General features: G+C 51.1%; 3 protein-coding genes across 8 annotated transcripts; 1 reads left to right on the plus strand and 2 right to left on the minus strand.

Moving 5' to 3' along the window:
- The first annotated feature begins 9 nt into the window (after positions 1 to 9).
- LOC122725689 (cytochrome c oxidase assembly factor 3 homolog, mitochondrial) lies at positions 10 to 2,030 on the plus strand. The gene is made up of 2 exons (XM_043962910.1): positions 10 to 275; positions 1,453 to 2,030. The coding sequence occupies exons 1-2, from the start codon at positions 62 to 64 to the stop codon at positions 1,554 to 1,556; spliced, it is 318 nt and encodes a 105-aa protein (XP_043818845.1). The 5' UTR covers positions 10 to 61; the 3' UTR covers positions 1,557 to 2,030.
- Positions 2,031 to 2,090: 60 nt separating this feature from the next.
- WNK4 (WNK lysine deficient protein kinase 4) lies at positions 2,091 to 16,742 on the minus strand. Of its 6 annotated transcripts, XM_043962908.1 has the most exons (19): positions 15,956 to 16,742; positions 13,915 to 14,087; positions 13,467 to 13,687; positions 12,902 to 13,059; positions 12,351 to 12,439; positions 11,985 to 12,201; positions 11,084 to 11,348; positions 10,688 to 10,809; positions 10,352 to 10,410; positions 10,117 to 10,234; positions 9,756 to 9,872; positions 5,633 to 5,770; positions 5,414 to 5,468; positions 4,543 to 5,261; positions 4,407 to 4,464; positions 3,908 to 4,319; positions 3,574 to 3,773; positions 3,340 to 3,437; positions 3,085 to 3,226 (listed from the first exon to the last, which is right to left on the minus strand). In XM_043962908.1, exons 1-19 carry the CDS (start codon positions 16,568 to 16,570, stop codon positions 3,224 to 3,226), a joined length of 3,837 nt encoding a protein of 1,278 aa, XP_043818843.1. In that variant the 5' UTR covers positions 16,571 to 16,742; the 3' UTR covers positions 3,085 to 3,223. The 6 variants fall into 6 exon arrangements, with proteins under 6 accessions (XP_043818844.1, XP_043818839.1, XP_043818841.1 ...); XM_043962909.1 differs by lacking the exon at positions 3,340 to 3,437 and having other exon boundaries at positions 2,091 to 3,226; XM_043962904.1 differs by having other exon boundaries at positions 2,091 to 3,437.
- A 1,123-nt stretch (positions 16,743 to 17,865) lies between these two features.
- VPS25 (vacuolar protein sorting 25 homolog) lies at positions 17,866 to 22,451 on the minus strand. The gene is made up of 6 exons (XM_043964831.1): positions 22,316 to 22,451; positions 21,701 to 21,846; positions 20,779 to 20,832; positions 20,291 to 20,379; positions 19,442 to 19,517; positions 17,866 to 18,502 (listed from the first exon to the last, which is right to left on the minus strand). The coding sequence occupies exons 1-6, from the start codon at positions 22,366 to 22,368 to the stop codon at positions 18,390 to 18,392; spliced, it is 531 nt and encodes a 176-aa protein (XP_043820766.1). The 5' UTR covers positions 22,369 to 22,451; the 3' UTR covers positions 17,866 to 18,389.
- Positions 22,452 to 23,330: the final 879 nt, after the last annotated feature.

The raw sequence follows: 23,330 nt of genomic DNA on the forward strand, positions 1-23,330 counted from the left end.
GCTGCCGTCCTTCCCGGCGTGCCCGGTGGCTCTGACCCCCTCGAGTAGGTCGAGGAGTGAGATGGCTGATGCTAGTGCTAGCGGAGCGGCGGGATCCGAGGCGAGGAAGGCCCCCGTAGCGCAGCGCATTGACCCGGCGCGAGAGAAGCTGAGCCCGGCCCAGCTGCACTTTATGCGGCAAGTGGAGCTCACGCAGTGGCAGAAAACGCTTCCGCAGCGGCGGAGCCGGAACATCCTGACGGGCCTGAGCATCGGGGCCCTGGTGTTGGCCATTTGTATCCGTGGGTCCCGGAGGCTGGGGGAGGGGGGACGGTGAAGGGAGAGGGAGAAACGAGGCTGGGGGGAGGAGAAGGAAGGAGAGGGAGAAACGAGGCTGGGGGAGGGGAAGGAGGGAGAGAGACGTAGCAGGTGAGATGGTGGAGGGGAGGACGGGACGACGGCATGTGCGGGGCGGGGGGGGGGGGGGGGAGGGGCGGTGGCCGAAGGTTCTGGGCCTTAAAGTCCAGAGAGGAAACTTAAATTTTACGGAGGAGGAAAACTGGCGCCTAGTGACTTAACCAAGGTCACATATCAAGTCAGTACCATAGCCACGTCTAATAATAATAGACAGTTATTACCTTATTTAATAATGGCAATAGCCAACATTTGTATAATGCCTACCATGTGCTACTATTTCGTGTGTTCCTCAGGAGAGCAGAGGTGCTATTATTATACTCATTTGACAGATAAGGAAACTGAGGCAAACAGGTTTGGTTGCCGGAGGTCACACAACTAGCATCCGTGGGTGAATTTGAATTCCTGGTCTGGAAACCTCCAGTTTCTTCCTGACTCCACTCCATGTAGGAGTCTCATAGAACCCAGATTGTAGCCCCGAGATGTAGCATTTTACACTCGGGAAATACAATGGAAATAGAAAACTACTGACACTGGATGTTTGGTTTCAGCAGTCTAGGAAACTCCCTGGTGGGGAAACTCTACCATTGCAGGTCAGCAATGGTAACATAGCTTTAGAGTCCTAGGAGAGGCAGAGGGAAGACTTGAACCCACAACTTCTTGGACCTGAGGCTGGCTTGCTATCCATTATGCAATACTGCCTCTCAGCACACTGTTCCTAATTGTCCTTGTTGAGCCAGTGTGTGTCCATTGGCCAGGCTTGGACCCAGCTCTTCCTGAATTAGAAGCTATTTTCTCTCCACTACTGTCCCAGTGGAGTTGGAAAAGGAACAATGAACAGGATTGCAGGTAGAGAGCAAAAATGTTCACCATGTGTGGATGTTGGGGGCCATTGTGGGGAGAGTGGGTGCAGTTTGAAATTCCAGGATGGTGTGAGAACCACATGGAGGAGGCTGAAAATTTTAGACTGGAAGGAGGGGTTGGGACAAGCTGGAGGAAAGAAACTTGGAAAGGCATGCTCTGATTTCCTCGTGGTTTTCCTGAGCCCTTGCCGCCCAGATGGCTATACCTTCTACTCCGTGTCCCAAGAACGGTTCCTGGATGATTTGGAGGACAAGGCCAAAGCTGCTAGAGTGAAAGCTGCCGGGACCAGCAGCCCCTAACCCCCAAGCAGGTGCTCAGACTCTGTCCACCCTGAATGGAACTTCTTCAGAATGAGGATGGATGCTTCCACCTTCTGTACTTCCCCTCCCATCCAAGAAAAAAAGATTCCTACTAGGATAAGGAGTGTTTTGGCCGGCCTGAGCTTGGGATGTTGTTTGGTTATGGAGTCCCACCCTCCTTTGGGAATTGTGTATCCAGCCAATTTGATGAAACACCTATTCCTTCTTTCCCCCCCACCCCCACCAAAAAAAAAAAAAGCCTTTGTCACAATAGGGAGGAGGCCCAACTAGGTCACCCCAAACTTTTTCAGTAGCGCCTTATTCATATCTTTGTAGCTTCTTCCTACCCTAGAGATTGAAAGCCATTGTTGGGGGGCAAGTATGGTACCTCTTCTCTTTGTTGGAACCTGGTATGGCAGTGATGGTGGTTAAGTTGAGGACTGATTCACAATAAAGTGAATCATCCATTGTAGAGCCATGTGAATCTGTTGGGGGGCGGGGTGCAGAAAGCTCTACCACCTATGGAAATTGTGTTGCCCTAAGGAAATGTGAATGTTTAACTAGAATGGTTTTTCCTTCGATCTTTCCACCTGATTAGCAGGTAAGGATCACGGGAATTGTTGGGCTGAGTGAGGCTAAGCTATCCTTCATGCACACACACACACACACACTCATAACTCTCTTCTCCAGTTTCCCTCCATTGCCTGGGGCCCTCACAGTAGCCTTTACCCACCCCAGAGTAGAGGGGTCATCCAGCCCTCATGCTTTCTGAGCTTGCCTGTGCAAGTCCAGGGTGGGGTCTGGAGGGAGGTTAGATTGGTGGAGTTGATCATTGACCTTGAAATTAAGCTGCTTATGGCATGATGCCAGGAAGCTGGGTGTCCTCCAGCTCTGCTCCCCATTGTGAGAGATCTTTTAATACCCCCCCCCATGAGGCTGGGCCCTCCACCCACCCTCTATCCCCTGCAGGGCTGACAGACCAACAGACTCATTTCTAATATTTTTATTGGCTTCTCTACAAGTCTGACATGAGTGTGCCCAGCCCTCAGTTTTGGGAGGTTGGGGGAGGGGGGAATTGGAGAGGGAAGTTCTCCACAAGCAGCCTGGTGTAGTTTTAGTGATTGGTCCTTGGAAGATCTTGGGCTCACACCCCACACTGCAGAACAGTCTCTTCATTTGCTCTTTTTTGATAATGATATTAGCATTTATATATTGCTTTAAGACTTGCAAAATGCTTTACCAATTTGGTTTCATTTGATAGGGTAGAGACACTCTGCCCTGATTTTCCATCTCTATTCCTGAGATGTGAGAAACATGATGGCAGACATATATTTATATAGCACTTTTAAGATTTGTGGAGCACTGGACAGGCCTTTCATTCATGGCCAGGTCCTCACAACAAGCCTGTGAGGTGGGTACAGCCATTATAAACCCTATTATTACAGATAAGAAAACAGGCACAGAGAGTTAAAAGTGACTTGCCCATAGCCACATAGTATCAGAGGGAAGATTCAGATCCAGGTAACTTATGCTATCAAACGCTGGAGTCTTTCCACTGCACCCCACTGCCACTCTGTCTTGGTGTAGCACGATGAATTTCATTGATCAAGAATCGGGTCCTGAAGGCGTCAGATCTGCCCTGGTCCCACATTGCTTCAATTCTGGGCTCACTAAAGGGAAAAAAGAAAGGACTGAGCCGACTTGGGAGAAAGGAAAAATCTTGGGGTAGAAGTTTCCCCAGCATCTGCCTCCCTTCTGCCCTCAGTCCCTGGCTCCCCCTCACCATCCTGCCAAAATCCCCAGCGAATGTCACCCCCTTGCTTGGTCGTTGTTCTTGAGAGCCAGTGCTGCTGCCACTTAAAGAGTTCCTTCTCATAATGCCTGGAGAAAGGATGGATACTGAGTGAAGGGGACCAGGGAACTAGGAGAGAGGAGATGAAGGGCTTGTGCCTCCCAGGGCCTGGAAGAAACTGGGGAAGAGAGTCTTGTTGAAGAAATAGGTGCTGGGGTGCCTTACCAGGGAGTGGGGGCTCTGCTCGCTGCAGGCTGTTTCTACGAGAGGCAGGGAAGCTGCCCTTGGAGATGCGGCGCTGACGGCTGGAGAGCATGGTAGCAGGAGCCACTATGCCTGGTGGGGGCTGCTTCCCTAGCCTGCTGTAGAGTTCCTCAATCTCTTTCTTCTGCATCATCTGCAACGTCTCCACCTCAGACAGGTGTCTACGACAGTGCGAGAGGATTAATTATGAAGAGACCCTAGCACATAGACACTGCCCTTACTCCTTTCTCCACTCCCACTGTTTCCCCTGCTCCCCTCCCCCATCACCACTTCCCCGGCTGTCATTCCCCCTCACTTCTGACGAAGATTCTGCAGTTCCGCCCAGATCTCTTCATCCTCCCCGCTGCTCTCTGAGTCCCCGCTGCTCAGACACAGGCTGCCGCTGTATGTGTAGTGCAACCACACCTGGCTGGGCTGGCTTGGAGGAGTGGGGCTGGTGCCCCTCCACGGCTCCCTCTCCTCTTCCCCATCCTCCCCCTCAGCTCCAGTCTCCAGACCCTCTGCCACCCGATCGCTCTCAGCCAGAGCCTCCCCAGTCTCTGGTCCTCCTCCAGCACTGTCCTCTGTGTCTGAACTCTCAGGGACCAGCAGGGGGTTGGAAGGTTCTGGGGAACCCGGAGGTGAAGCTGTTGGCTGTTGGAGAAGGGGTTCAGTTGGTTCCTTTGGTGAAGTCACTTGGAAACGCCCAACAAGCTGTGGCTTCCCTTCTGTTGTCCACGGTGAGGAAAAGAGCAGAGGTTAGATGTTTGCCCAGAGCCCAAGCTGGGCAAAGTCACTAGAGATTAGAGGCTCACCTTCTGTGATGGGTGACAGCCTGGTTTCAACCAGGAGCGACTGAGAACTGGGGGTGGCCTAAAAAGATCACGACTGTAAGGGACAGGTCATGATTAGGGTCACCAAGCCTCCCTCAGTACTCCCTTTCATACTCACCTCACTTTGCTCCTCAGCTTTGGGTGGTGGAGGACTCTCCACGACACAGGGTACAGGGGGAGCTGGGGGACTTGGTGGAGGGGCTGGGGGGCTTGGAGGTCGGGGAAGGAGGTCAGGTTGGGGTGTTAGCAGGGACTGAGCCACAGTCATCACAGCCAAAGAAAAGGCACCAGCCAGAGAAAGGAGCGGAGTTGAAGGGGGTGGGGGAAGAGGAGATGGACTTGAAGGAAAGTTAGAAGTACTGAGTGTGAATTGGGAGCAACTAGGCGGGAATGGAGGTGGAGAACTGGGCAGAAATGAAGTACTTTGGGGGAACTGGGAGGATATGATGGGAATTTGGGAGGAATTAGGGGAGAATGAGGGTGGAGAAGTGGAGGGAAAGGAAGAGGGGCTTGGGGGAAACTGGGAGGATGGGATGGGGAATGGGGAGAGGCTAGGGGGAAATGGGGATGGAGAACTAAGAGGGAAAGGAGAGAGACTGGGGAACTGGGAAGATGTGATGGGGAACTGGGAGGGACTGGAAGGAAACTGAGAGGAAGTGAAGGGGTATGGGGAAGATGTGATAGGTAAATGGGGGGTTGTGATGGGAAAGGAAGGACCTGGAGTAAAGGGGGTCCCAGGAGATAGGGGGTACCCTGGTGACAAGGGGGTTCCAGGAGACAGAGGAGAGGAAGGGAAGGATGTCCAGTTTCTCTGTTCTAGAGAGGTACTGTTGGTCTCTGCAAGGGAAAAGGGGAGTGTTGAGGCTGCAGTCCTCAACTTCAGTCCTACCATGAAGTTTGATTAGGTCACCTTCCCAAAGCAATCCCCTGAGACATCTCCTTTACTTCTCTAGGGATCAGAAAGGGCAGAGGGAAGACTCAATACATACCACTGACTGGGAGTGAGAGGGGGCCAGGGAGAGCTGGTATCATAGACTCCTCCTGCTGGAAACAGGGAGTTCATGTCACAAAGCCGAAGGTCTCCAGTCTTTAAAATAGGGGGTCAGAGGGTGTGGAGTAACAAGTTTGGGTTGATAAAATGTCTTAGAATGGATGGAGTGAGGAGAGAGGGAATAAGATGTCAATCATGGATGTGGAAGAAATCTAACCTGGGGAGTTGGGGCATCTCCAGTGGCCCCCACAGGACCCCCTTCTCTCCTTAGCAACGTCTCCACACGCTGAATAATTTCCCGAATCCGGCCAAGAAATCCATTCTGCTCAGATGGCAGAATGAACTCATTATATACCTAGGGAGATTAAACATAGGAAAGAGTGAGGGATCAGTTCCTCCTCTCCTCAACAAAAATATTCTGCTCAAATTTCTGCAAATCTCAGTGACAAATATCTGGGTAGAACTGGGGAGTGCTCAGCAAGAGTGGAACGTTATTCCTTAAGCTCTCGATAGCTATCCCTTGCTCTGTTCTCTGGAACAAAAACTATTCTGTGTTCCTGAGTAACCTTGCTCCCATATACATCCCTCTCATATTACTTTTCTTTAGTTTTCCAATATTTTAATAAAGGTTCAGGAGAAAGTATGATGGAATCAGAGGCCCTGAATTTGACGATTTATTCAGTTACTATCTGAGCAGAGAGAAGCCTCTGTTTCTGATAGGGGTAGACTAGATGACTTTTCATTATAAAAGTCTATGAACTGATAGCTATATCACAAGTAGCTTTAATATTATTAGCTACTGTTATAACTATTAGCTATTTAGATGACTTTTTTAAGGCTAACAAAACCCTTTACATTCATCATCTCATAGATTCTCATAACAGTCTGAGGTATGCCCTGCAGATATTCTTCACATTGCTATAGGTAAGGAAATTAATATTCTTTACTCACACAGCCACCACCTAAGGTTTTATCACCTCTCACCTGGACTATTGCAATAGCCTAATTGGTCTCTGCCTGAAATCTTTCCCCTTTCTGGTCCATCCTCCACAAAGCTGACAGATATTCACACAGATCTGACCACCTCATTCTCCTACTCAATAAGCTCCAGTGGTTTCCCATCACCTTTTTTGTCACTGTCTCCCCAGTGCCTGCCACATAGTGGGGACTTAATAAAAGATGATCAATTGATTGGTGGGCAGCTAGGTGGGAAAGTACCTAGGTGGGACCTGAAGACAGGAAGACCTGAGTTCAAATTCAGCCTCAAGTTACTCACTAGTTTGTGACCCTGGGCAAGTCACTTAACCCTGTTTGGCTCAGTTTCCTCTATAAAATGAGCTGAAGGAAGAAATGTCAAACCATTCTGGTACGTTTGCCAAGAAAACCCCAAATGGGGTCACAGAATCAGACAGGACTAAAAATAGTGGACAACAACAAACTTGATTGATTGACTGATAACTGAAATGACTTGCCTATGGTCACATAGAACACTGGAGGCAGGAATTATAGTTTGTATCCACAATTCTTTCCACTACCCCACACTGCCTACATGTTGCTGCTTACAAGTCATCACCCTCATACTCCTTCCAAGTGTAGTGCAACTTTCACTCAATCTTATTCTATATAAGATGCTGGTGCTAGATGAGGGAGAAGAACAAGATTATAAGACACACCCACAAGAAAAGACAACCTACTGCAGAAGGCAGGAAATACTTCAAAGGTTCACACAAATTGTGCTGGTAATGAGAGTTGTAGGAACCTGAAGGAGGCAAGGCTGAGATTGGTTAGTGGCATTTTAAACCGATCTGGAAGGATGGCTCAGATGTGGGTAGATGAATTCACCCATTCATTCCCCTGGATAGGTGGAAGGGAGAAAGGAGGGCTAGAAACTTGGGGGTGACATCATGAGTACAGTTGGGAACTCACATGGCCAATTCAGGGAACTGGCCCAAGCTGGCTGGGGTACAGAATACGTGGAAAGGGAGGAAATAGTAAAAGAAAAGACTGGAAAGGAAGGTTGGGGTCAGATTGTGGAGAGCCCTGAATGTCTGGGTGAAGGAATTGTCCTTTATCATGCAAGTAGAAAGGGGCCATTAGAGGGTTTTGAGAGGGAAGGGAGGAAGGGCGTAGCAACAGGATGTTTCAGGAAGTATTTTCACTGCCAAGCTCCTCAAATGAGCACTGGAACCTCTCTGCTACGGATTCTCTCCTCAGCTCCCAGCATTCTGACTTTCACTGCACTCCCATCCCCAGTACTCGGCTGAAACTGTTGTCTCTATAAGACTGATAGTAACTAACTTCCAGGGAAAGCTAAACAAGCTTTCCTCAATCCTCCTACTCAACCTTCTGAGTTTGACACTGTTGGCCATCTAATCCTCCTGGACACTTTTTCTGGGTTCTGTGGCACTGGACTCTTCCAATTCTCCTGCCTCTTGAGCAACTTGGCCTGTTTCCTTCAACGATTCCTCTTCCCATTTCCATGCTAATGGTGTCTTCCAAGACTCAGTCCTTGGCTCTCTGCTCCTTTTCTTCTACACTCCCTCTTATCCACTTGCAAAGCTTTAACTATTACTTTTCTGATGACTTCCCCTAAATTTCCACCCCCGTATTCTATCTATAAAGAAATACTATTACTTCAAATGTAATATATTCTTAGTTGGATGAGCTCTTCATTGAATTGAATTAAACTTAGGGTTCACCTAGTTCAACCCCTTCATTTACAAGGAGACTGAGGTCCAAAGACCTGAAGTGACTTGTCTAAGGACAAAGGTAGTAAGGAGTAGAGGCTGGATTCAAAACCAGATTTCCATAGAAAGTGACTGGACTGGGGCAGCTAGGTGGCGCAGTGGATAAAGCACCGGCCCTGGATTCAGGAGTACCTGGGTTCAAATCCGGCCTCAGACACTTGACACTTACTAGCTGTGTGACCCTGGGCAAGTCACTTAACCCCCATTGCCCTAAAAAAAAAAAGTGACTGGACAGATAGTTTGATGCACAGATAGATAGGTAAATAGATAGATTAATGGGGGGGGGAGAAAGAGGGGGGTAGATGGATGGGTAGACAGAAAGAGAGAGAAAGAGAAAGAAAAGAAATATTAAATGCTTACTATATGTTAGGCACTGTGCTAAGCTCCAAATCCAGTGGTCTCTCCACTATACAACATGATGTTAGAGGATGTGCTTTGGAGTCAGGAAGACCCAGTTTCAAATCCCTGCCTCTGATCTTGACTTTGTGTCACTGAACCTCTCAGAAGGCAATTCTCTAAGACTCAGTTTCAGAGGTGCTGACTTTTATTTGTAGAGGAAATTTTCCTATCTGGGAGTTCCTTTTCTTCCTATGAAATCCTAGGTCCGGTCCCCATCCTCTTTCTAATATGCAACACTGCCTCTCAATTTTCACTGTGTGTATCCGTTTCTATTCCTTTAATGGCAGCTCTCCTTCCAATTTCTTGGGCTAGAAACTCTAGACTAATCCTTGACTCTTCCTCTTTTTTGTGCCTAATATTCAACACACACATATACATGTATATACACATATCCATGAGTGTATGCATGTTTATATGTGCCTCTATCTAATCACCTATATCTACCCATGCATCCATCCATCCATCCACCCATCCATCTTTTTTTTTTTTTTTTAGGGCAATGAGGGTTAAGTGACTTGCCCAGGGTCACACAGCTAGTAAGTGTCAAGTGTCTGAGGCTGGATTTGAATTCAGGTACTCCTGAATCCAGGGCCGGTGCTTTATCCACTGCGCCACCTACCTGCCCTTCCATCCACCCGTCTTACTTAATACTAAATCAATTGCTGTAAAAGTCATCATTGGTTAGATCAGTCTATGAGCTTATTATAGACAGAGCTGTGAAGAGACCTCAGAGGTCATCTAGCCCAATCTACTGGTTTTAGTAATAGGAAAACAGGCCCAAGGAGGTCAAGTGATTTGCCCAAGGTCACACATCGGAGGTGAGACTTGAACTGGGTTCTCCTCCCAGCACTTAACACAGTGTCTGGTACATAGTAGGTGATTAATAAATGTTTACTGACTGACCCCCTGCTCCAGAACAAGGGCTCTTTCCACTATTTTCCATACTATCTTTCCATCTCTTTAAACTCTGACATTATGTCTATGCCATTCTAATGAACACTTGACTAGATCTTGCCTTCCTTTGTTTTATGGCTTTAAGTGATCTTTCTCTCCCAAATGCCCTTCAAGTCCAGGGACCATCCCTTCTACTTCCTTGGAATTCCCCACTATGCCTAGAATGATTTTGGGGGCCATCAATAGAGAGAGAGATCCATCCGAGGTCAGTCACCAAAGCCTCTTTCCCTTCTTCCTAACCATGGCTGCAGCAATCTCCTCAGGACTGTCTCCATCCAAGTCGAATCGGAAGGTCACCATCTTGCTGTTGTGTGTTTGCAACTGACACTCAACGACTCGATCATTCTGGTCCGATACCTTTGGGTACAGAGTCAGTGTGGGATAGAGGTCACTGCCCTAGCCCCTAAGTGACAGTGATCAAACTTGGGGAAAGAGGACAGGTGACACCTTAAAACCAGATCACAGAAACCAGGGGGGGATAGGTCCTCATTTCCATCCATAATTTATGTTTCCCAGCCTCTTCCCACCATCCCCCATGGTTCCCTCCTGGTTCTTCCTATGGTTTTGCCAGAGTCCAACTGCCCCATCATCCCCTTCTCACACTGGTAACACGTAGACGGGATCGGGGTCTGCGCTTTGGACTCCTTCCAGAAGGTCTCCTTATTCTTCCTGGCCCTTCTCCTACATCACTGAGTCCTGATGCCGCATCTGAAGTATAACTGGAGAGAGGGGAGGAGGTAGAAGAAAGGAGAAGAAAGCTTTGGGCACACTGAACCCAAATCCCTCCCCCAACCACATCCCCACACCTACTTCATCCATCCTAGCCCAGAGCATACCTATCCCCAGGAGAAAAGTCACTGGCTGGACCAGATCGAGGAATGGACAAAGCAAAGGCCTGAAAAAGGATGAAAGTACATGGGGTCAGAAGAAATCAGGACAGTCCCTTCCCACTCTGACATTCTGTGGTTCTGGGTTTTGGGGGTGACAGTCAAGGATCCTAGGAAATTGGATTGGGAACAAATGAAGTCAAGGGTGGTGAAGTTCCAAGGAGGTATAGCCAGGGATCATCAGGTAAGAGAGAACATCTGGGCTCATGGGGTTATGAGTCACTAGAAGATGAGTCAGAGACTTAAACCACTAGCATCCCCTTCCCCCAATTTGGCCTCTCTCACCGAAGGCAGACAGAGCTGGGGATCAGCAGGGCTGGATGGTACACTTCCAGGGGGCTGGGGCACTGACTCTGAAGTTTCAATGAAACCAGAGGAGCTGACATAGCCATCAGTTTCACAATCCGCTGCAGGAGAGAGAAGGGAGGAAGAATTCATTAGAAAGGGCCAAGTGAAGGGTGCCAAACAATAAAGGAGTATGCCTGAGTGGTAAAGGGCCCCAAACAGTTCCATTTCTTCCTTCCCAGAGACAGCTCTAGGGCTAGAAAGGGGAAGAATCTTTCCCACCCAGGTGGGGAGACTGTTCTAAAGAGAGGTGTTACAAGTCCAGCCCCAGGGATTAAAAATCAAAGGTTGGGAGGAGGGGGGACTGCCCAGTCCCAGGGGTCAGAAGTCACGTACAAGTGGTAGAGGAGTAACTGGCATGACGGAAAAGGAATGGCTGGTGCTGATCTGCCTCTGGTTCCTCAGGTTCAGGGGGGAAGGGAGCTTCGGGACCAGGAGCTGTTGGGGCAACTACTGGAGGTGGTCCTGGGGGTGGTGGGAGTGACTCTGTTTCCCGAGCTCTCCGAAGCTTCTCCCTTTTTCGTTGGATGGCAGCAACCCTTTCTCTAACAGCTCTAGCTACGGGCTGGTAATCGGCTTCACAGACTAGTCCCAGGGCCACCTGATGGGAAGGAAAAGAACAATGCATAGAGACAGAGACAAGTTTACATACACAGACAGTTTGAGACAGCAACAGACACCTACAACTATCATTCCTCCTAGATTACTTGATCCAGGATTAAAAAAGGATGAGAGGGGCAGCTAGTTGGCGCAGTGGATAAAGCACCGGCCCTGGAGTCAGGAGTACCTGAGTTCAAATCCGGACTCAGGACACTTAACACTTACTAGCTGTGTGACCCTGGGCAAGTCATTTAACCCCAATTGCCTCACTAAAAAAAAAAGAAAAAAGAAAAAAATGGATGAGAAAAAGAAAAAAAAAAGAAATGGATGAGAATCCCCAGACCTTTCAACTTCAATTTCCCCACCAAGGGTTCAATCCTAAATAAGCATGGGGGAGGAATATTATTAAATTCTCCTTTTAAGCTAGACTTTTCCCAAATTAGTGTCATCCACCTCCCCACAGCTTCCCTTCTTGTAGTGACTGGAACCAACTTCCTCTCCATTTCCCATCATCGACATTCTCTTTCTCTTTCCATTCTTTCCACCAAGACCCTCCCTCCATACAATAATGCTGCCACCACTGCCCCCTCCCCCAACACACATTTCTACTTTCATCCTTAAGGTCCAGTCCTCTCACCATTTCTTGGGCCACCTCCTCAGCCGCATCCCTTCCTAGCTGGAATAGAAACTCAATGGCCTGGTTGTCTCGAGGACGGCCAGCCCTCCTGGCATCTTCCATTCGCAACCACAGCTTCAGGCCCTGCTTTTCCCCATCATCCTCCTCTGCCAGTTCCACATGCACACCCCGCTCTTCTCGAAAGAAGGCGTGGGCCAGGAGATCTTGGATGGTGAACCTTGAAATGGAGCAGGACAGATTAATTGAGGGCCAATATGGTGTTCTTCTTTCTCCTCCCCCCGAAGGCCGCCCCTCCCCCCCCTGCAATCTTCTTCATTTCTTTACCCCATCCTCAATATCTCACAGAATTCCATCCCCAGCCCCCACCTCTCATTCTTATCGGTGCGGATACAGCCTTCAATTATCTCCTTCACCTCTGGTACCTTCACTTTGTGAAAGCTATTAGGCTTGGTGCCCTGGACAAAAGAAAGAAGAGAAGAGAGCTAGACTTAGTGTAGTGTCTGACCTCAGAGCTGGACATGATACCCATTTGGGGTATTCCTTGACAAAGATATTGGTATTTCCTTCTCCAGCTCATTTTACAGATGAGGAAACCAGGGCAAACAGGGTTAAGTGACTTGTCCAGGGTCACACAGCTAGTAAGTGTCTGAGGTTGATTTTGAACTCAGGTCTTCCTGACTCCAGGGGCAATAACTTACCCACTGTACCACCTAGCTGCCCACCTACCATCTCCTACATTGTTTCACAAATTTCAGAATGGAAGACTGGAAATAAGGGTTCAAATTCTTGTCTTCCCAGGAGGAGGTGGGGCAGTATTTATTTGTCCAGGTATATGTATTAGAAATGAGGCAGCAAAGGAGACTGGGAAGAAGCACTGGAATCAGCAGTTGGGGGATCCTTTCCTCCCACTTCCTCACCGAAGTGACCTTGCGATAGATTTGGGCAGCATTCTGGCACTCAGAATAGGGGTATTCAGAAGTGGCCATCTCCAACATGCACATGCCAAATGCATACACATCCACTGCCTCATCGTATTTCTCCTCGTACATCTCAGGTGCCATGAATTCCGGGGTCCCTAGGTGGGGGCAAAATGGGGATCAACCAGTGGTCCCTATTCTCTCCATAGCCCCCAATAGAGGAGTTTCAACCAGGGCAAGAAAGATTGAGTGGACGGTGGTAGGGGTGAGGTGGGGTAGAAGTATGTTGGGAGTGAGGAGAGAGGGACTCTAGGACAAGACTGATCCCCACATCTGTAATTAGGGCTGGGTTGGACGTTGCTTCGCTTCTCTAGTCATATCCGGGGTTTATTCTCTTTGCATTTGGCCACACTTCCAACGAGTTCCTATAGCCTTTCAACCCCTCAGATCTCAAAGGTCCCTGGATTTGGGGGATTCTGGGGCTGCTTCTCTAGCTCTAGAGTGAGTGGAGGAGATGTGAAATCGAGTCGGGAAAGTCAGGCTAGAGGGGAGTGTGGGGGCACACCGATGACGCTCTTGGCAAAAGAGGTGCGCTTCAACGTGGCCAGACCAAGGTCCCCGATCTTGACTGAGCCAGTGGGACCCGTAATAAAGACATTGTCACACTTGAGGTCTCTGTGCAAGATAGGGGGATCCCGAGAGTGCAGGAAGTGCAGCCCACGCAGGATCTGTCGGCTCCAGCGCTGAAGGACCCGAGGCTTCATTTCACGGAATCGCCTCAGGTATCTGGAAGGAGAAATGAAATGCTGAGCACGGTGATGTTCACCTAAGGGTATGAGAATGGCACACTGGACATTCGGGGAAGTCTTGGGGCCTCCATGTCCTCCATCGAGCACCCCTGAGCATACTCTCAGCTCATCCTACGTTCTCTCTCCCCACCCCCATCATTTCCCCTGCACTTTCACCTCCCAGCTCTTTCCCGAGAGCTGCTGTGGCATAGTCTCAGAACTCACGTCTTGAGCGTGCCCGAAGTCATAAGTTCTGTGACTAGCACGATGCAGACTTGGCCCTTCAGCACAGATTTCCACGAGTCGTAGAAGCGGACGATATTCGGGTGCTGTAGCCCTTTCAGCATCTCCACCTCTTCAGAGAAACGCTGCCTCTCTGCCCGGGACAGTTTTCGAGTCTGGGGGCAGGGGAGAGGGCAGTGAATGACATTCGAGACCCAACGCCCAGGGAGTGTGCCTCTAACCGTGAGAAAGCCTGGACAAGGGGTAGCAACTAACTGTGGGGTCCTCTTCGGGGCAAGAGGGAGGGAGGGAGGTCAAGAAAGGAACAGAACGGGGGAGGCTGGAGGGGATGGGACTTGAGTGGGGCAGGTCTGGAAACTCCTGGAGGTCTGCGCCCTGGGGGTGGGGACGGGGACGGACCGGGTTGGGGGGCGGGTGGGGCTATTGGCCAATAGGCTCCCGGCCCCCGGCCCCACCCTGCTCGCCCTCTCCCGCTCTGGCTCCAAGGACGTACCCGCCGCGGTACTCGGACCCCCACCAATGAACACAAGCGCCTTTATGTGGTACGTTCTAGGGGCCTAGAGTTCAATGCTGTCTTTGTGCCCGACTCCGATGGTGGGAGTGGGAGGGGGCGACCTGGGGCCCGAGGGGGAACCGGAGGGGAAGCAGGTTGGAAGAAAAGTGGGAAAGGAGAGAGAGGGCCAGAAGAGGAAAGGTAGGAGAACGAGAGGAACTGGGTAGAAGAGTCAAGGTAGGGTCACGGAGAGGAGTGCGAAGATCTTGGACTAGGTTTCTTGAAGCCTAAGCCCCTGCCTCTCCCCCTGACCTACCCTCCACCATTCGCCCCCGCCTCATGTCTCTCCTCCTTCATCTCCACCCCCCTCATTTTGGCTGCCACTTTCCTCCTGGCCCTGGTCCCGGGGCGAGGCGTTGGCAGGAGTGAGGGCCCAGCCTGGTGCCAGGACCCAAGGGGAGGGACCCTTCCCTCAAGGTGCCCACTCCACCCCTGCTTCCCCCCCCCACACACAGTCTCATTGAGGAATCGGGGGCTAAGCAGCCTCTCTCAGGACCCAGATTTGATTCTATTCTTCAAGCCTGTAGTGAAGTCTGAAAGGGCGGGAGGAGGGAGACGTAAGCGACTTCACACCCCTTCCAGCACTCACACTCTTCAGCCCAGACCCACACCTGAGGGTTGGGGACGGCCGTGGGGTGAAGAGAGAATTGAGGAATTACGTGTTCCGATGCCCAACCCAGGACATAGGATCCCTGTTCTCGCTTTCTCGCTGAAGGCTCTAAGAATCTTTTGGGGGGAACTTCCCTGAATCCATGCCGCCGGAGCAGTCTCGGGGTGATGGATTCTAGGAGTTCCCACATACTGTCTCTTCCTTCCCTATGCTGGAAAAAACCCCGGAAAGATGGGTCTTTCTTAGGTCCAACTAAATCCGATGCTCTGAGGACCCTGCCCCAGGGACTTGGGCTTCTCCTTCTGCACCCATGACCTCTAGTGACCTCTAGGGAGGGCGCTGAGGAGAAGGGATCCAGGGCTGGTTTCCCTTTGGATCTTTGGTTGGGGTGAGAGGGAGAGTAAGCAAATAACCCCTGGGATCAACCTTAACCCGCTGTGTTCGAACAGGTCTAGCCAGCAACAGGGATCAGGGAACAACCTCGCCTCTTATCCTTCCTCTTGACCTAAGGTTAAATTGGAAATCAGGGGGATTAACTGCTAAGGGACAAGCAATCTCCACTGCACGTTACTCATCTGTGTTTTTTTTCTCAGAGGGATTCTCTAGGGTTTAGGTAGAGTGATCGGACCAGCACTACCTTCAACGCAGACCATTTGGGACATGTGGGTAGGATAGAGGCAGGGAGACAAACTTGGTATCCTGCCTGCTGTGTTCTCTCGATTCAGGAACTCTCTCCCATGAAGATCCCACGGAGGGTGGGGGGTGGGGGTCCCGGATTGGAAGCGATTTACTACCTTCCTCTGCACTCTGCCACGGCTCAAGTGCATCCACCCCCACCCCCTGCCCCAGCCCACTCTCACCTGCAGTTCACACCAAGCGACCTCCACCGTAGTATCCGTGTCCAAACCCCTGTAGACAGTCTTAAAGGAGCCACGTCCGATCTCGATGTCGAACTTAAGATAGCGACCGTCCGGGGACGTGGCCACAGCCTGCGTCTCCGTATCTTCCTTCTCCTCCTGCTCTCGTAGCCTCTCAGGCGCCATCCCACCGGGGCTCTGCAGCATCTCCCCGAAACCCAGGCCTCCCCCCGACCCTGAGAGTTCCGGACGCCCTAGATCTCCCGGCTTCCCTGCAGGACCCCCGCTCGGTGCGCCCTCCGCCTGCTCCCTGGAGCTAGACTGTAAAGACTTGGGGGAGCCCGGGCGGCTTAAATCCGGAGGGCCCGGGGGATCAGGGAGGGGCGGGGCGGGCTCAGACCAAGTGCTCAGGAGCCCCAGGTCCACCGAACTGCGGCGGCTGAAACGTGTGGAGCGTGGTCGGAGCTCCCCTTTTCCGGAGAAGCGACGCATCCGCCGGGGTGCGGGGCCGAGGCGGGGGACCCCGGCAGGAGCAGGAGGCTGCGGGGACCTCAGCGCCAGGTCCGCCTCGGTCTGAGACATAGGAACGGGGGGTTCCGGAGCAGGGGGGGCCAGCATGAGGAAGGAAAGGGTCTGGTGGCACCGGAGGCCAGGAGCCAAGGGTAGCAGGACTCTGCGCTTTGGGCTCTGGGTCCAGAGAATTGCGCTAGCTCTGAGAGCCTCACTCAGGTTTGGGCTCAAGCTCCTGCAATAGGGCTCCAGCCCCGGCCCCCAGCTCTCCTGCTTCGAAGCTCCGCCCCCTCCACTCTGGCCCTACCCACAGGCCCCTCAGTTGGGGGGCTCCCTCTCTAACCCCCGCCTATTCTCCACCTCCCTTCCCGCCCACCCCAGGCCGCCCCTTCGGGGTTTCAGTACTCTCACATTCCCCCAGAGCGAGCCAGGAAGGGCTGGATTATTGATGCTGCTAAACCTGCTTCATTTAGGACTCCACCTCCTAAGACCCGCTCCGTCCCATCTCCCACAACTATTCGCCCTCCTCCTCACGGCCGACAACCTCTCTCCGCTTTCCCCCAGAAGTAAATTCTTGTTCTGAATAGGGAGGTTCTTCGCTATACAAGGAGCTAGCGCGCCAGCCTAAAGGAGGGGAGGAAATGCGAGTAGCTCTTGGTTCCAGGGTCGGGGTGAGACAGCCACCAGCCTGCTCTCCCTCGATAAGGCAGCCCCACCCCCGTCCACTAACTGGCCTGAGTAGTTCCAGCGGCGAAAGCAAAGACAGAGGGCACAAGGAGTACAGAACGCCTGGGTTTCTTTTCCACGCCCCCGCCCCCCTTGGTCACTCAGCTGTTTGCTCCAGTTGATGAGCTATCCGGTCAGGACACGCCTCTCTCCATCACCCACTCCAATATTGAGAACTACGTCTCCTCTCAGCTCCCCACCCACCCAACCAACCAAGGGACCACAACCCGGGCCAGTTGGCTATCCTGCAGTCATCTGCGCTTTCCTGTTTGACCACCTCTCCAATAAAGCAAAGTCCAAATCCGCCTTAACCCCTTTGCTTCCGCTTACTAAAGAGAGCCCCACCCAATCTTTAGGACCTGCAGGGGAAAGAGGGACTGTCTGCTTTGTGGCTTGAATCTTAGTGTTTCTTCAAGTTGCAAGGTCCTTCTTTCAATGCTGACCAAAAAAGCATTAACAGCTAAATCCTAGTGGAAGAGACTAGAATTGGTTTGGAGAAAATTGATCCAGAAATTCCTTGTGGATATTTTAAAAAGACCACAGGACCTCTTTCTCTTCCTCACCTTAGCGGCTCCCAAATCTCTATGCTAAGATTTACCCGTTCATACACCACTCTAGCCATCCTCGGTTCCAGGCCCCCTCTCCCACATGCACAAGAGTCACTCGGACAAAGGCAGTGAGAGCTGAAAAATCCAGCTTTAATAACACAGATCAGAGCCATGCCTGGCATTTGGCTGCCAGTCCTCCCTCTCCAATCTCCTATTCCTATGATGCCCTGTGGGCTGCCTGCAGCCAGGTCCTCTATGTAACCCCTACCCCTCTTTAGAGGATCCAGGCTAAACCCGAGGGGAGAAGTCAGTAGGTACTGTGTACTTATAGATATGTGTGACTGTTTTGTAGGTTTACTGACCCTGGATCAGCCGAAGTGACAGAAGTAAGGGAATAGAAAGAGTAAGGAGAAACTAGGCACATGTTTTCTCTCTGGGGCTATTACCTCAACCCACTCATGGAGCAGAACAGTGGGGTAACAGAGGAATTCTTTTCCAAATTCTCCCATGGTTCTCCCAGCCCACAACTGGGGTGGGGGGGCAGGAGAGGTGAAAAGTTCCTTTAAGTTACATTTTGGTCTGAGCTCCAATCTGTGGGGACAGCGCCTATCTCCTTCAAAGAACTGAGGAATGGGGTGGGGGAAGGGGGTCCACTAAAAGAACTTGACCCCTCTGCCATCACTGACTGTGATGATTTCAGCCTTGTGCTCCAGCTGCAGGGCCTGCAGAGCTCGAAGAAGCGTGGCCTCATCCAGCCCATGGAACTCTGTGGGAAAAGCAGAGCTGTGAGGAGCCCCTCTGTAGAGGAGCCCCCACCTACACACACACACACACACACACACACACACACACACATTCTCTCTCTCTCTCTCTGTCTCTCTCTCTCTCTCCCCTAAAAGAAATGGGTAGGGTCATTGCTAGTTGGCGACAGATATAGGCTGCTGAACTCAAGATACCTGGTGGGCTGGAGCTAACACTCCACCTAGCATTTCAATAACTGGCAAAGGAGGGGAGGAGAGGGCATATCCCAGGGCTATATAGGTCCAGGATACTAGCTAGTATAGCCAACTTTCCTGGCCATGGATAGGAGAGGAGATGGGCAAGATGACTGGTGAGGTAAGGTGCCAAAGGCAAGGCAGTACAGGTCATAACATGTCCATGGACCCCATAGACACAAAGGAGCCTACTTTCTGAAAGCACCTTGAGCTTTCCCCAGACCGGGCTGTTGTGTGGTGTTGGCCACTATGCAAGGCAATAGCATTCCAAGTTAAGGGAGAAGAGGGTAGAAGGAGCAAGCAGGACCCCAAAGGGTGGGAGCTGAAGCCAAGAGCTATCGGTTCTGCTACTGATCTAGAAACTGGCTCTAGGGAGAAGAGGTGATTCTGAGGATCTAGAAGAACGGGCTTATAAGGAAAAGGATTCAGAAATCAAAATGAACCCCAATTCTTGACTAGACAGAAGCCAAAAACACCTGAATGAGCTAGGTTCTCCCTTCCCCCCAACTCACCTCTGCTGATACTTGAGTCAGGGGGGAATGAAGAATATTATTATCCTGTCCCCCCAAACATACACACACATTCACTCAGCTTTTCCTCAGTATCTGCAGCCCAGGGGTCAAGAATATGAGATGGATAATAAAACAGAATAGGAAATACAGGATTCAAAGTGGGGAGGGGGGAGGGAGGGAGGTTATCAAAGGTTTTACCCTCATCCTCTGTGTCATCTCCATTGGTTAGTTCATAAAAAGTAAATACAGAGTTGTTCTGGCCACTCTTGGAAACCTGTGGACATAGAAAATGAGGGCTAAGTGGGGCCTGAGAGGTCCTCAGGGTTGTCACCTCATTGACCCCACCCCTCTAATCCAGGAATCAGGTACCAGAGCTGATTTTAGCCTCTGAGGAAGAGTGGCTGAGTAGCCACATTCTCTAAGGGAAGCTATATTTACATACATACACAGCACTCAAACCACAACTTCTCACGTGGCTAATGAGGGGCCTCTTGTCCTGGTTAGGCCCCTATTCAGGAGAGAGGGTGGGGGCTAGATGTTGTTGTACAAGCTGGATTGCTACTAGTGCTGCTTCCCTTTTTGGAGGGCTTTGGGTTTGTGGCTGCAAGTTTCAGCCTGTTCTGACTCTACAATGGCTCAAAGAAATTCATTGGCATTCTGTGAGTTTGAGGAAAACCTGAGTATGTGTGTGAGGAGGAGGCCTCGAGTTATTTTTTTGCCCTTTCCTCATTTATCTCCTGTGGTCAGAGCCTCCGGTCAAAAAGTAGCCTGTTGTTCCCCTCACTGTGCTTTGAAAATATGGCCTTGCCCAGCCCCATGGCTCCTGACAGTGAGAAGGGAAAGAGAGGGAAGCTTTATTCGGCCAGAGAAACTGAGGCATTAGGAAAGGCCTGCCCAAGACGTAGCTTTCTTCTACAACTCGTTCCCAAAGTGCTTGGTATGAAGATCTGCACAGTGAAGTAAGTGTGCACACACAGTGTTGAACCCCAATTCCTTTCTAGCCCCAAGGTGAGGTGCTTTTTCTGTACTAATGCTGGGGTGTCTCACCCATTGGTAGATGAGCTTCCCCCATTCTTCTGGTCTCCGCCACATGATCAAGAAGCTGGACTTGTTCTTATCCAGCCACTCCAGGTTTCCTGGAAAGCAATCATGCATGGGAAAGTTGCTAAGAGGGTTAATGAGGTGGAAAAGAGTGGAGGAGGTCCTACTTTCAGGACACTGAGAGATTAACCCTGTCCCACACCCAGCTCCCATCCCAAATTTACTGTTGCCTTTACCAAAGAATGTTCCTTTCTTCCCATTTACATAGGTATAAAGAGGATGGGTAAGAAAACCCCAACTTTTAGAGGCAGATGAAAGGCCATGAATCAAGAAAGCATAGCTATTACTCTGCCAGTCACCCTGGGCTCTGCTGCCATGAAGGAGAGGAGAGAGGTAAAAGAGGGACAAGGAGAAGAGGGAAAACACCAGGGGATCTACTGGAAGGTAAAACCATCATGGAAAAGACAGTACAAGGACTGAGGAATGGCACCCACCTTTCTTCCTCAGTTCCTCCAACACAATCTGGATAGATTCCATGGGGAGCTTCCCTGACTTAGGGTTAAGGGAATGACAGGAATGGGGGAGGTGGAACAAATTATAAAGCCAAACCCAACAGAGAATAAAACCCTGGAGACCACATACAATATTTAGAATATCCAAATGGGATCTGGATGGATGTCTCTGGAGAGTGGAGATGGGGAGAAGGGCTTATAATTACTTTGTACACATTATATTTTCTTATATATGTCTCTGCTATTTTCAGCCATGGAATGTAAGCTCCTCAAAGGCAGGGGTTATATCCTGTCTTTCTTTCTCCAGCATCAAGAACAGTGCCTTTTATTACAGGAAGAACAGGTTATAGGAATAAAAGGATTTCTTGGCCTCTGTCTTTGTCATTCTAACTGTTTTTCTCAGATGCTCTAAGGATGAACCAGAGAACCCAGTGTCTGTCCAAAGTGGACCCAGAGCTCTGTGGTGCAATTATTGGGCCAAAACAGTTTAATTTCCTTTTCTTGCTGAAGGCCAATTTGGCCTCGAATCCGCTTGTCCTGTATTACCAGGCCAGCCACCCCAGCAACACAAAACAGTCAAGGAGGAAGACAGAAAAGAGCCGGGTCAGTCAGGGCTGAGCTGCAAAATCACTACTGGGCAGATCACAGAATCTGAGGACCTCCCGAGCTGGAGGGAACCTTCGAGGCCCAATGTTAGCCCAGACCTAAGTCTCTTCTACAACATCCAGGTGTCACTAACGGGAAAACTCACCATCTCTTGTTTGCTAAGAAGTCTGTCTTGACATCTGAGTCTAAATCTGCACCGAGGTTCCACCCCGAGGGGATTGGGGGGCTGTGGGGGGAGGGTGTCAGTGAATGTGTCGGGGCAGGACGAGGAGGGGCGGGGCTCCTTAAGGGAGGATACTCTGCAGCTTGTTGTTGTTGAAAAGAGGGCTTTCTTGAGCCTCCATCACCGTCATGCTGGATTGTCGGTGCAGGCGGCAGAAGGACAAGACCAGGGAGCACCAAGCCGCCAGCTGCTTCTGCCGGGTGTCCACATTCGGCTGTAACCTGGAGGAGAGACCCGGGGGTCCGAGGGGGATGGAGAGGAATCAGGGCTGGGAGGGGCACACGGGGAAGCGAGAAGGGCAGGAGGAGGGGACCGTCCGAGGGGCGGAGGGAGGCCACTGGGGGAAGCGAGCGCAGCGGGGGAAGGGGGGGCGTGAGGGGGGAAGGCGTCGGCAGCGAGGGGGAAGGGGGGGCCACAGGAAGGGGGGAGGGAAAAGCACACGGAGTAGGGGAAGGGAGAGGCCCCCACGAGGCACGGGGAGGGGAGAAGAGACGAGAGCGCTGGGGGTCGGCTAAGGGGTCCTTGTGCCCTCCACCCGGGGGGAGGGGCATCCGAATTCACGCTTCTCAGCCGTTGGGGGAAGGGGACGGGGGGGGGGGCGACCTTTAGGAAGAAGTGGGGAGGGGAAGTCCCTCAAAAAGGGGTGTGTGTGTGTGTGGGGGGTGTTCCCTAAACGGATCCGAGGCTCACGTGAAGAAGGGAGGGAAGCGGTATTGCCACGGCCACTCGAAACTAGTCGCCATCGTCACCCGGGGAAACCGGAATCGCTGTGAACGGACTTCCGGGATCCGATGCAGTATTTCCGGAACCGAGCTCAGTAGAAAGGTTCCGGGCACTTTGAGATCCTTGCGCTCTAGATGGGGCTGAGCCAGTGAGAGAGGGAGACGTCGAGTACACCCTGTTGAAGTGCGGGTGAGGGGGTGGTCTCGGAGACTGTTAGGGACCTCACTGTGTGCATACAAGGGACCAAGCCACGTGTCCGTGGGAGGTGTCCGGGGGTCACCAAACGCTAGGGTGGAGAGGCCATGTAGCCCATTTCACAGATGAGGAAACTGAGGCCCAGAGAGATGAAGTCAGTCAGTCAACTAGCCTTTGTGAAGTACCTGGTATGAGCCAGGCCCTGGCATACCAAGAAAGGCCAAAAACAAACAAGCAAATAATAATAATTTTTTAAAAAACCAGCCCTACTCTCAAAGATCACATTGTCAGTAAGGCTCTCTACAGGATAAATTGGAGATAATCAAAAGAGGGAAGGCCCCGAGATTAAGTGAGTTGGCCTGGTGCCTACAGCGAGTTAGCAAAGAGCATGGTGAAACTCTGGCTCTGTGACTGCCAATCTGTTGAGTCTTCTAGCCAGTCCATAGGGAGAAGAGTGATTTCCCGGTCTGTTTTCCTTTTCACCCTATTAGCTCCCATGACTCAGGAAGCTATCTGACTTGGCATCTGTGGCTCCTTCTGATTCTCCTGTTTCCCAAACTGCCCCTTCGATGGCCCCTCAGAATGCCCTACCCCCATAACTTGAGTGTTCCCCAGGGTGTCCTAGGCCTTCTTTTCTTTCTGTCTCTTTTCTCTCTCCCTTGACAATCTTAGTCACTCCCTGGCTTCAGCTATCTCCATGCAGTTGACTCCCAAATCCCTCTCTCCAGCCCTGACCTCTCCTGAACTCTTGCCTGGTATTTCCCACTACCCACAGGCTATCTCCATC

Source organism: Dromiciops gliroides, chromosome 4 (genome assembly GCF_019393635.1).
Source record: "Dromiciops gliroides isolate mDroGli1 chromosome 4, mDroGli1.pri, whole genome shotgun sequence".
Classification (NCBI taxonomy): Eukaryota; Metazoa; Chordata; class Mammalia; order Microbiotheria; family Microbiotheriidae; genus Dromiciops; species Dromiciops gliroides.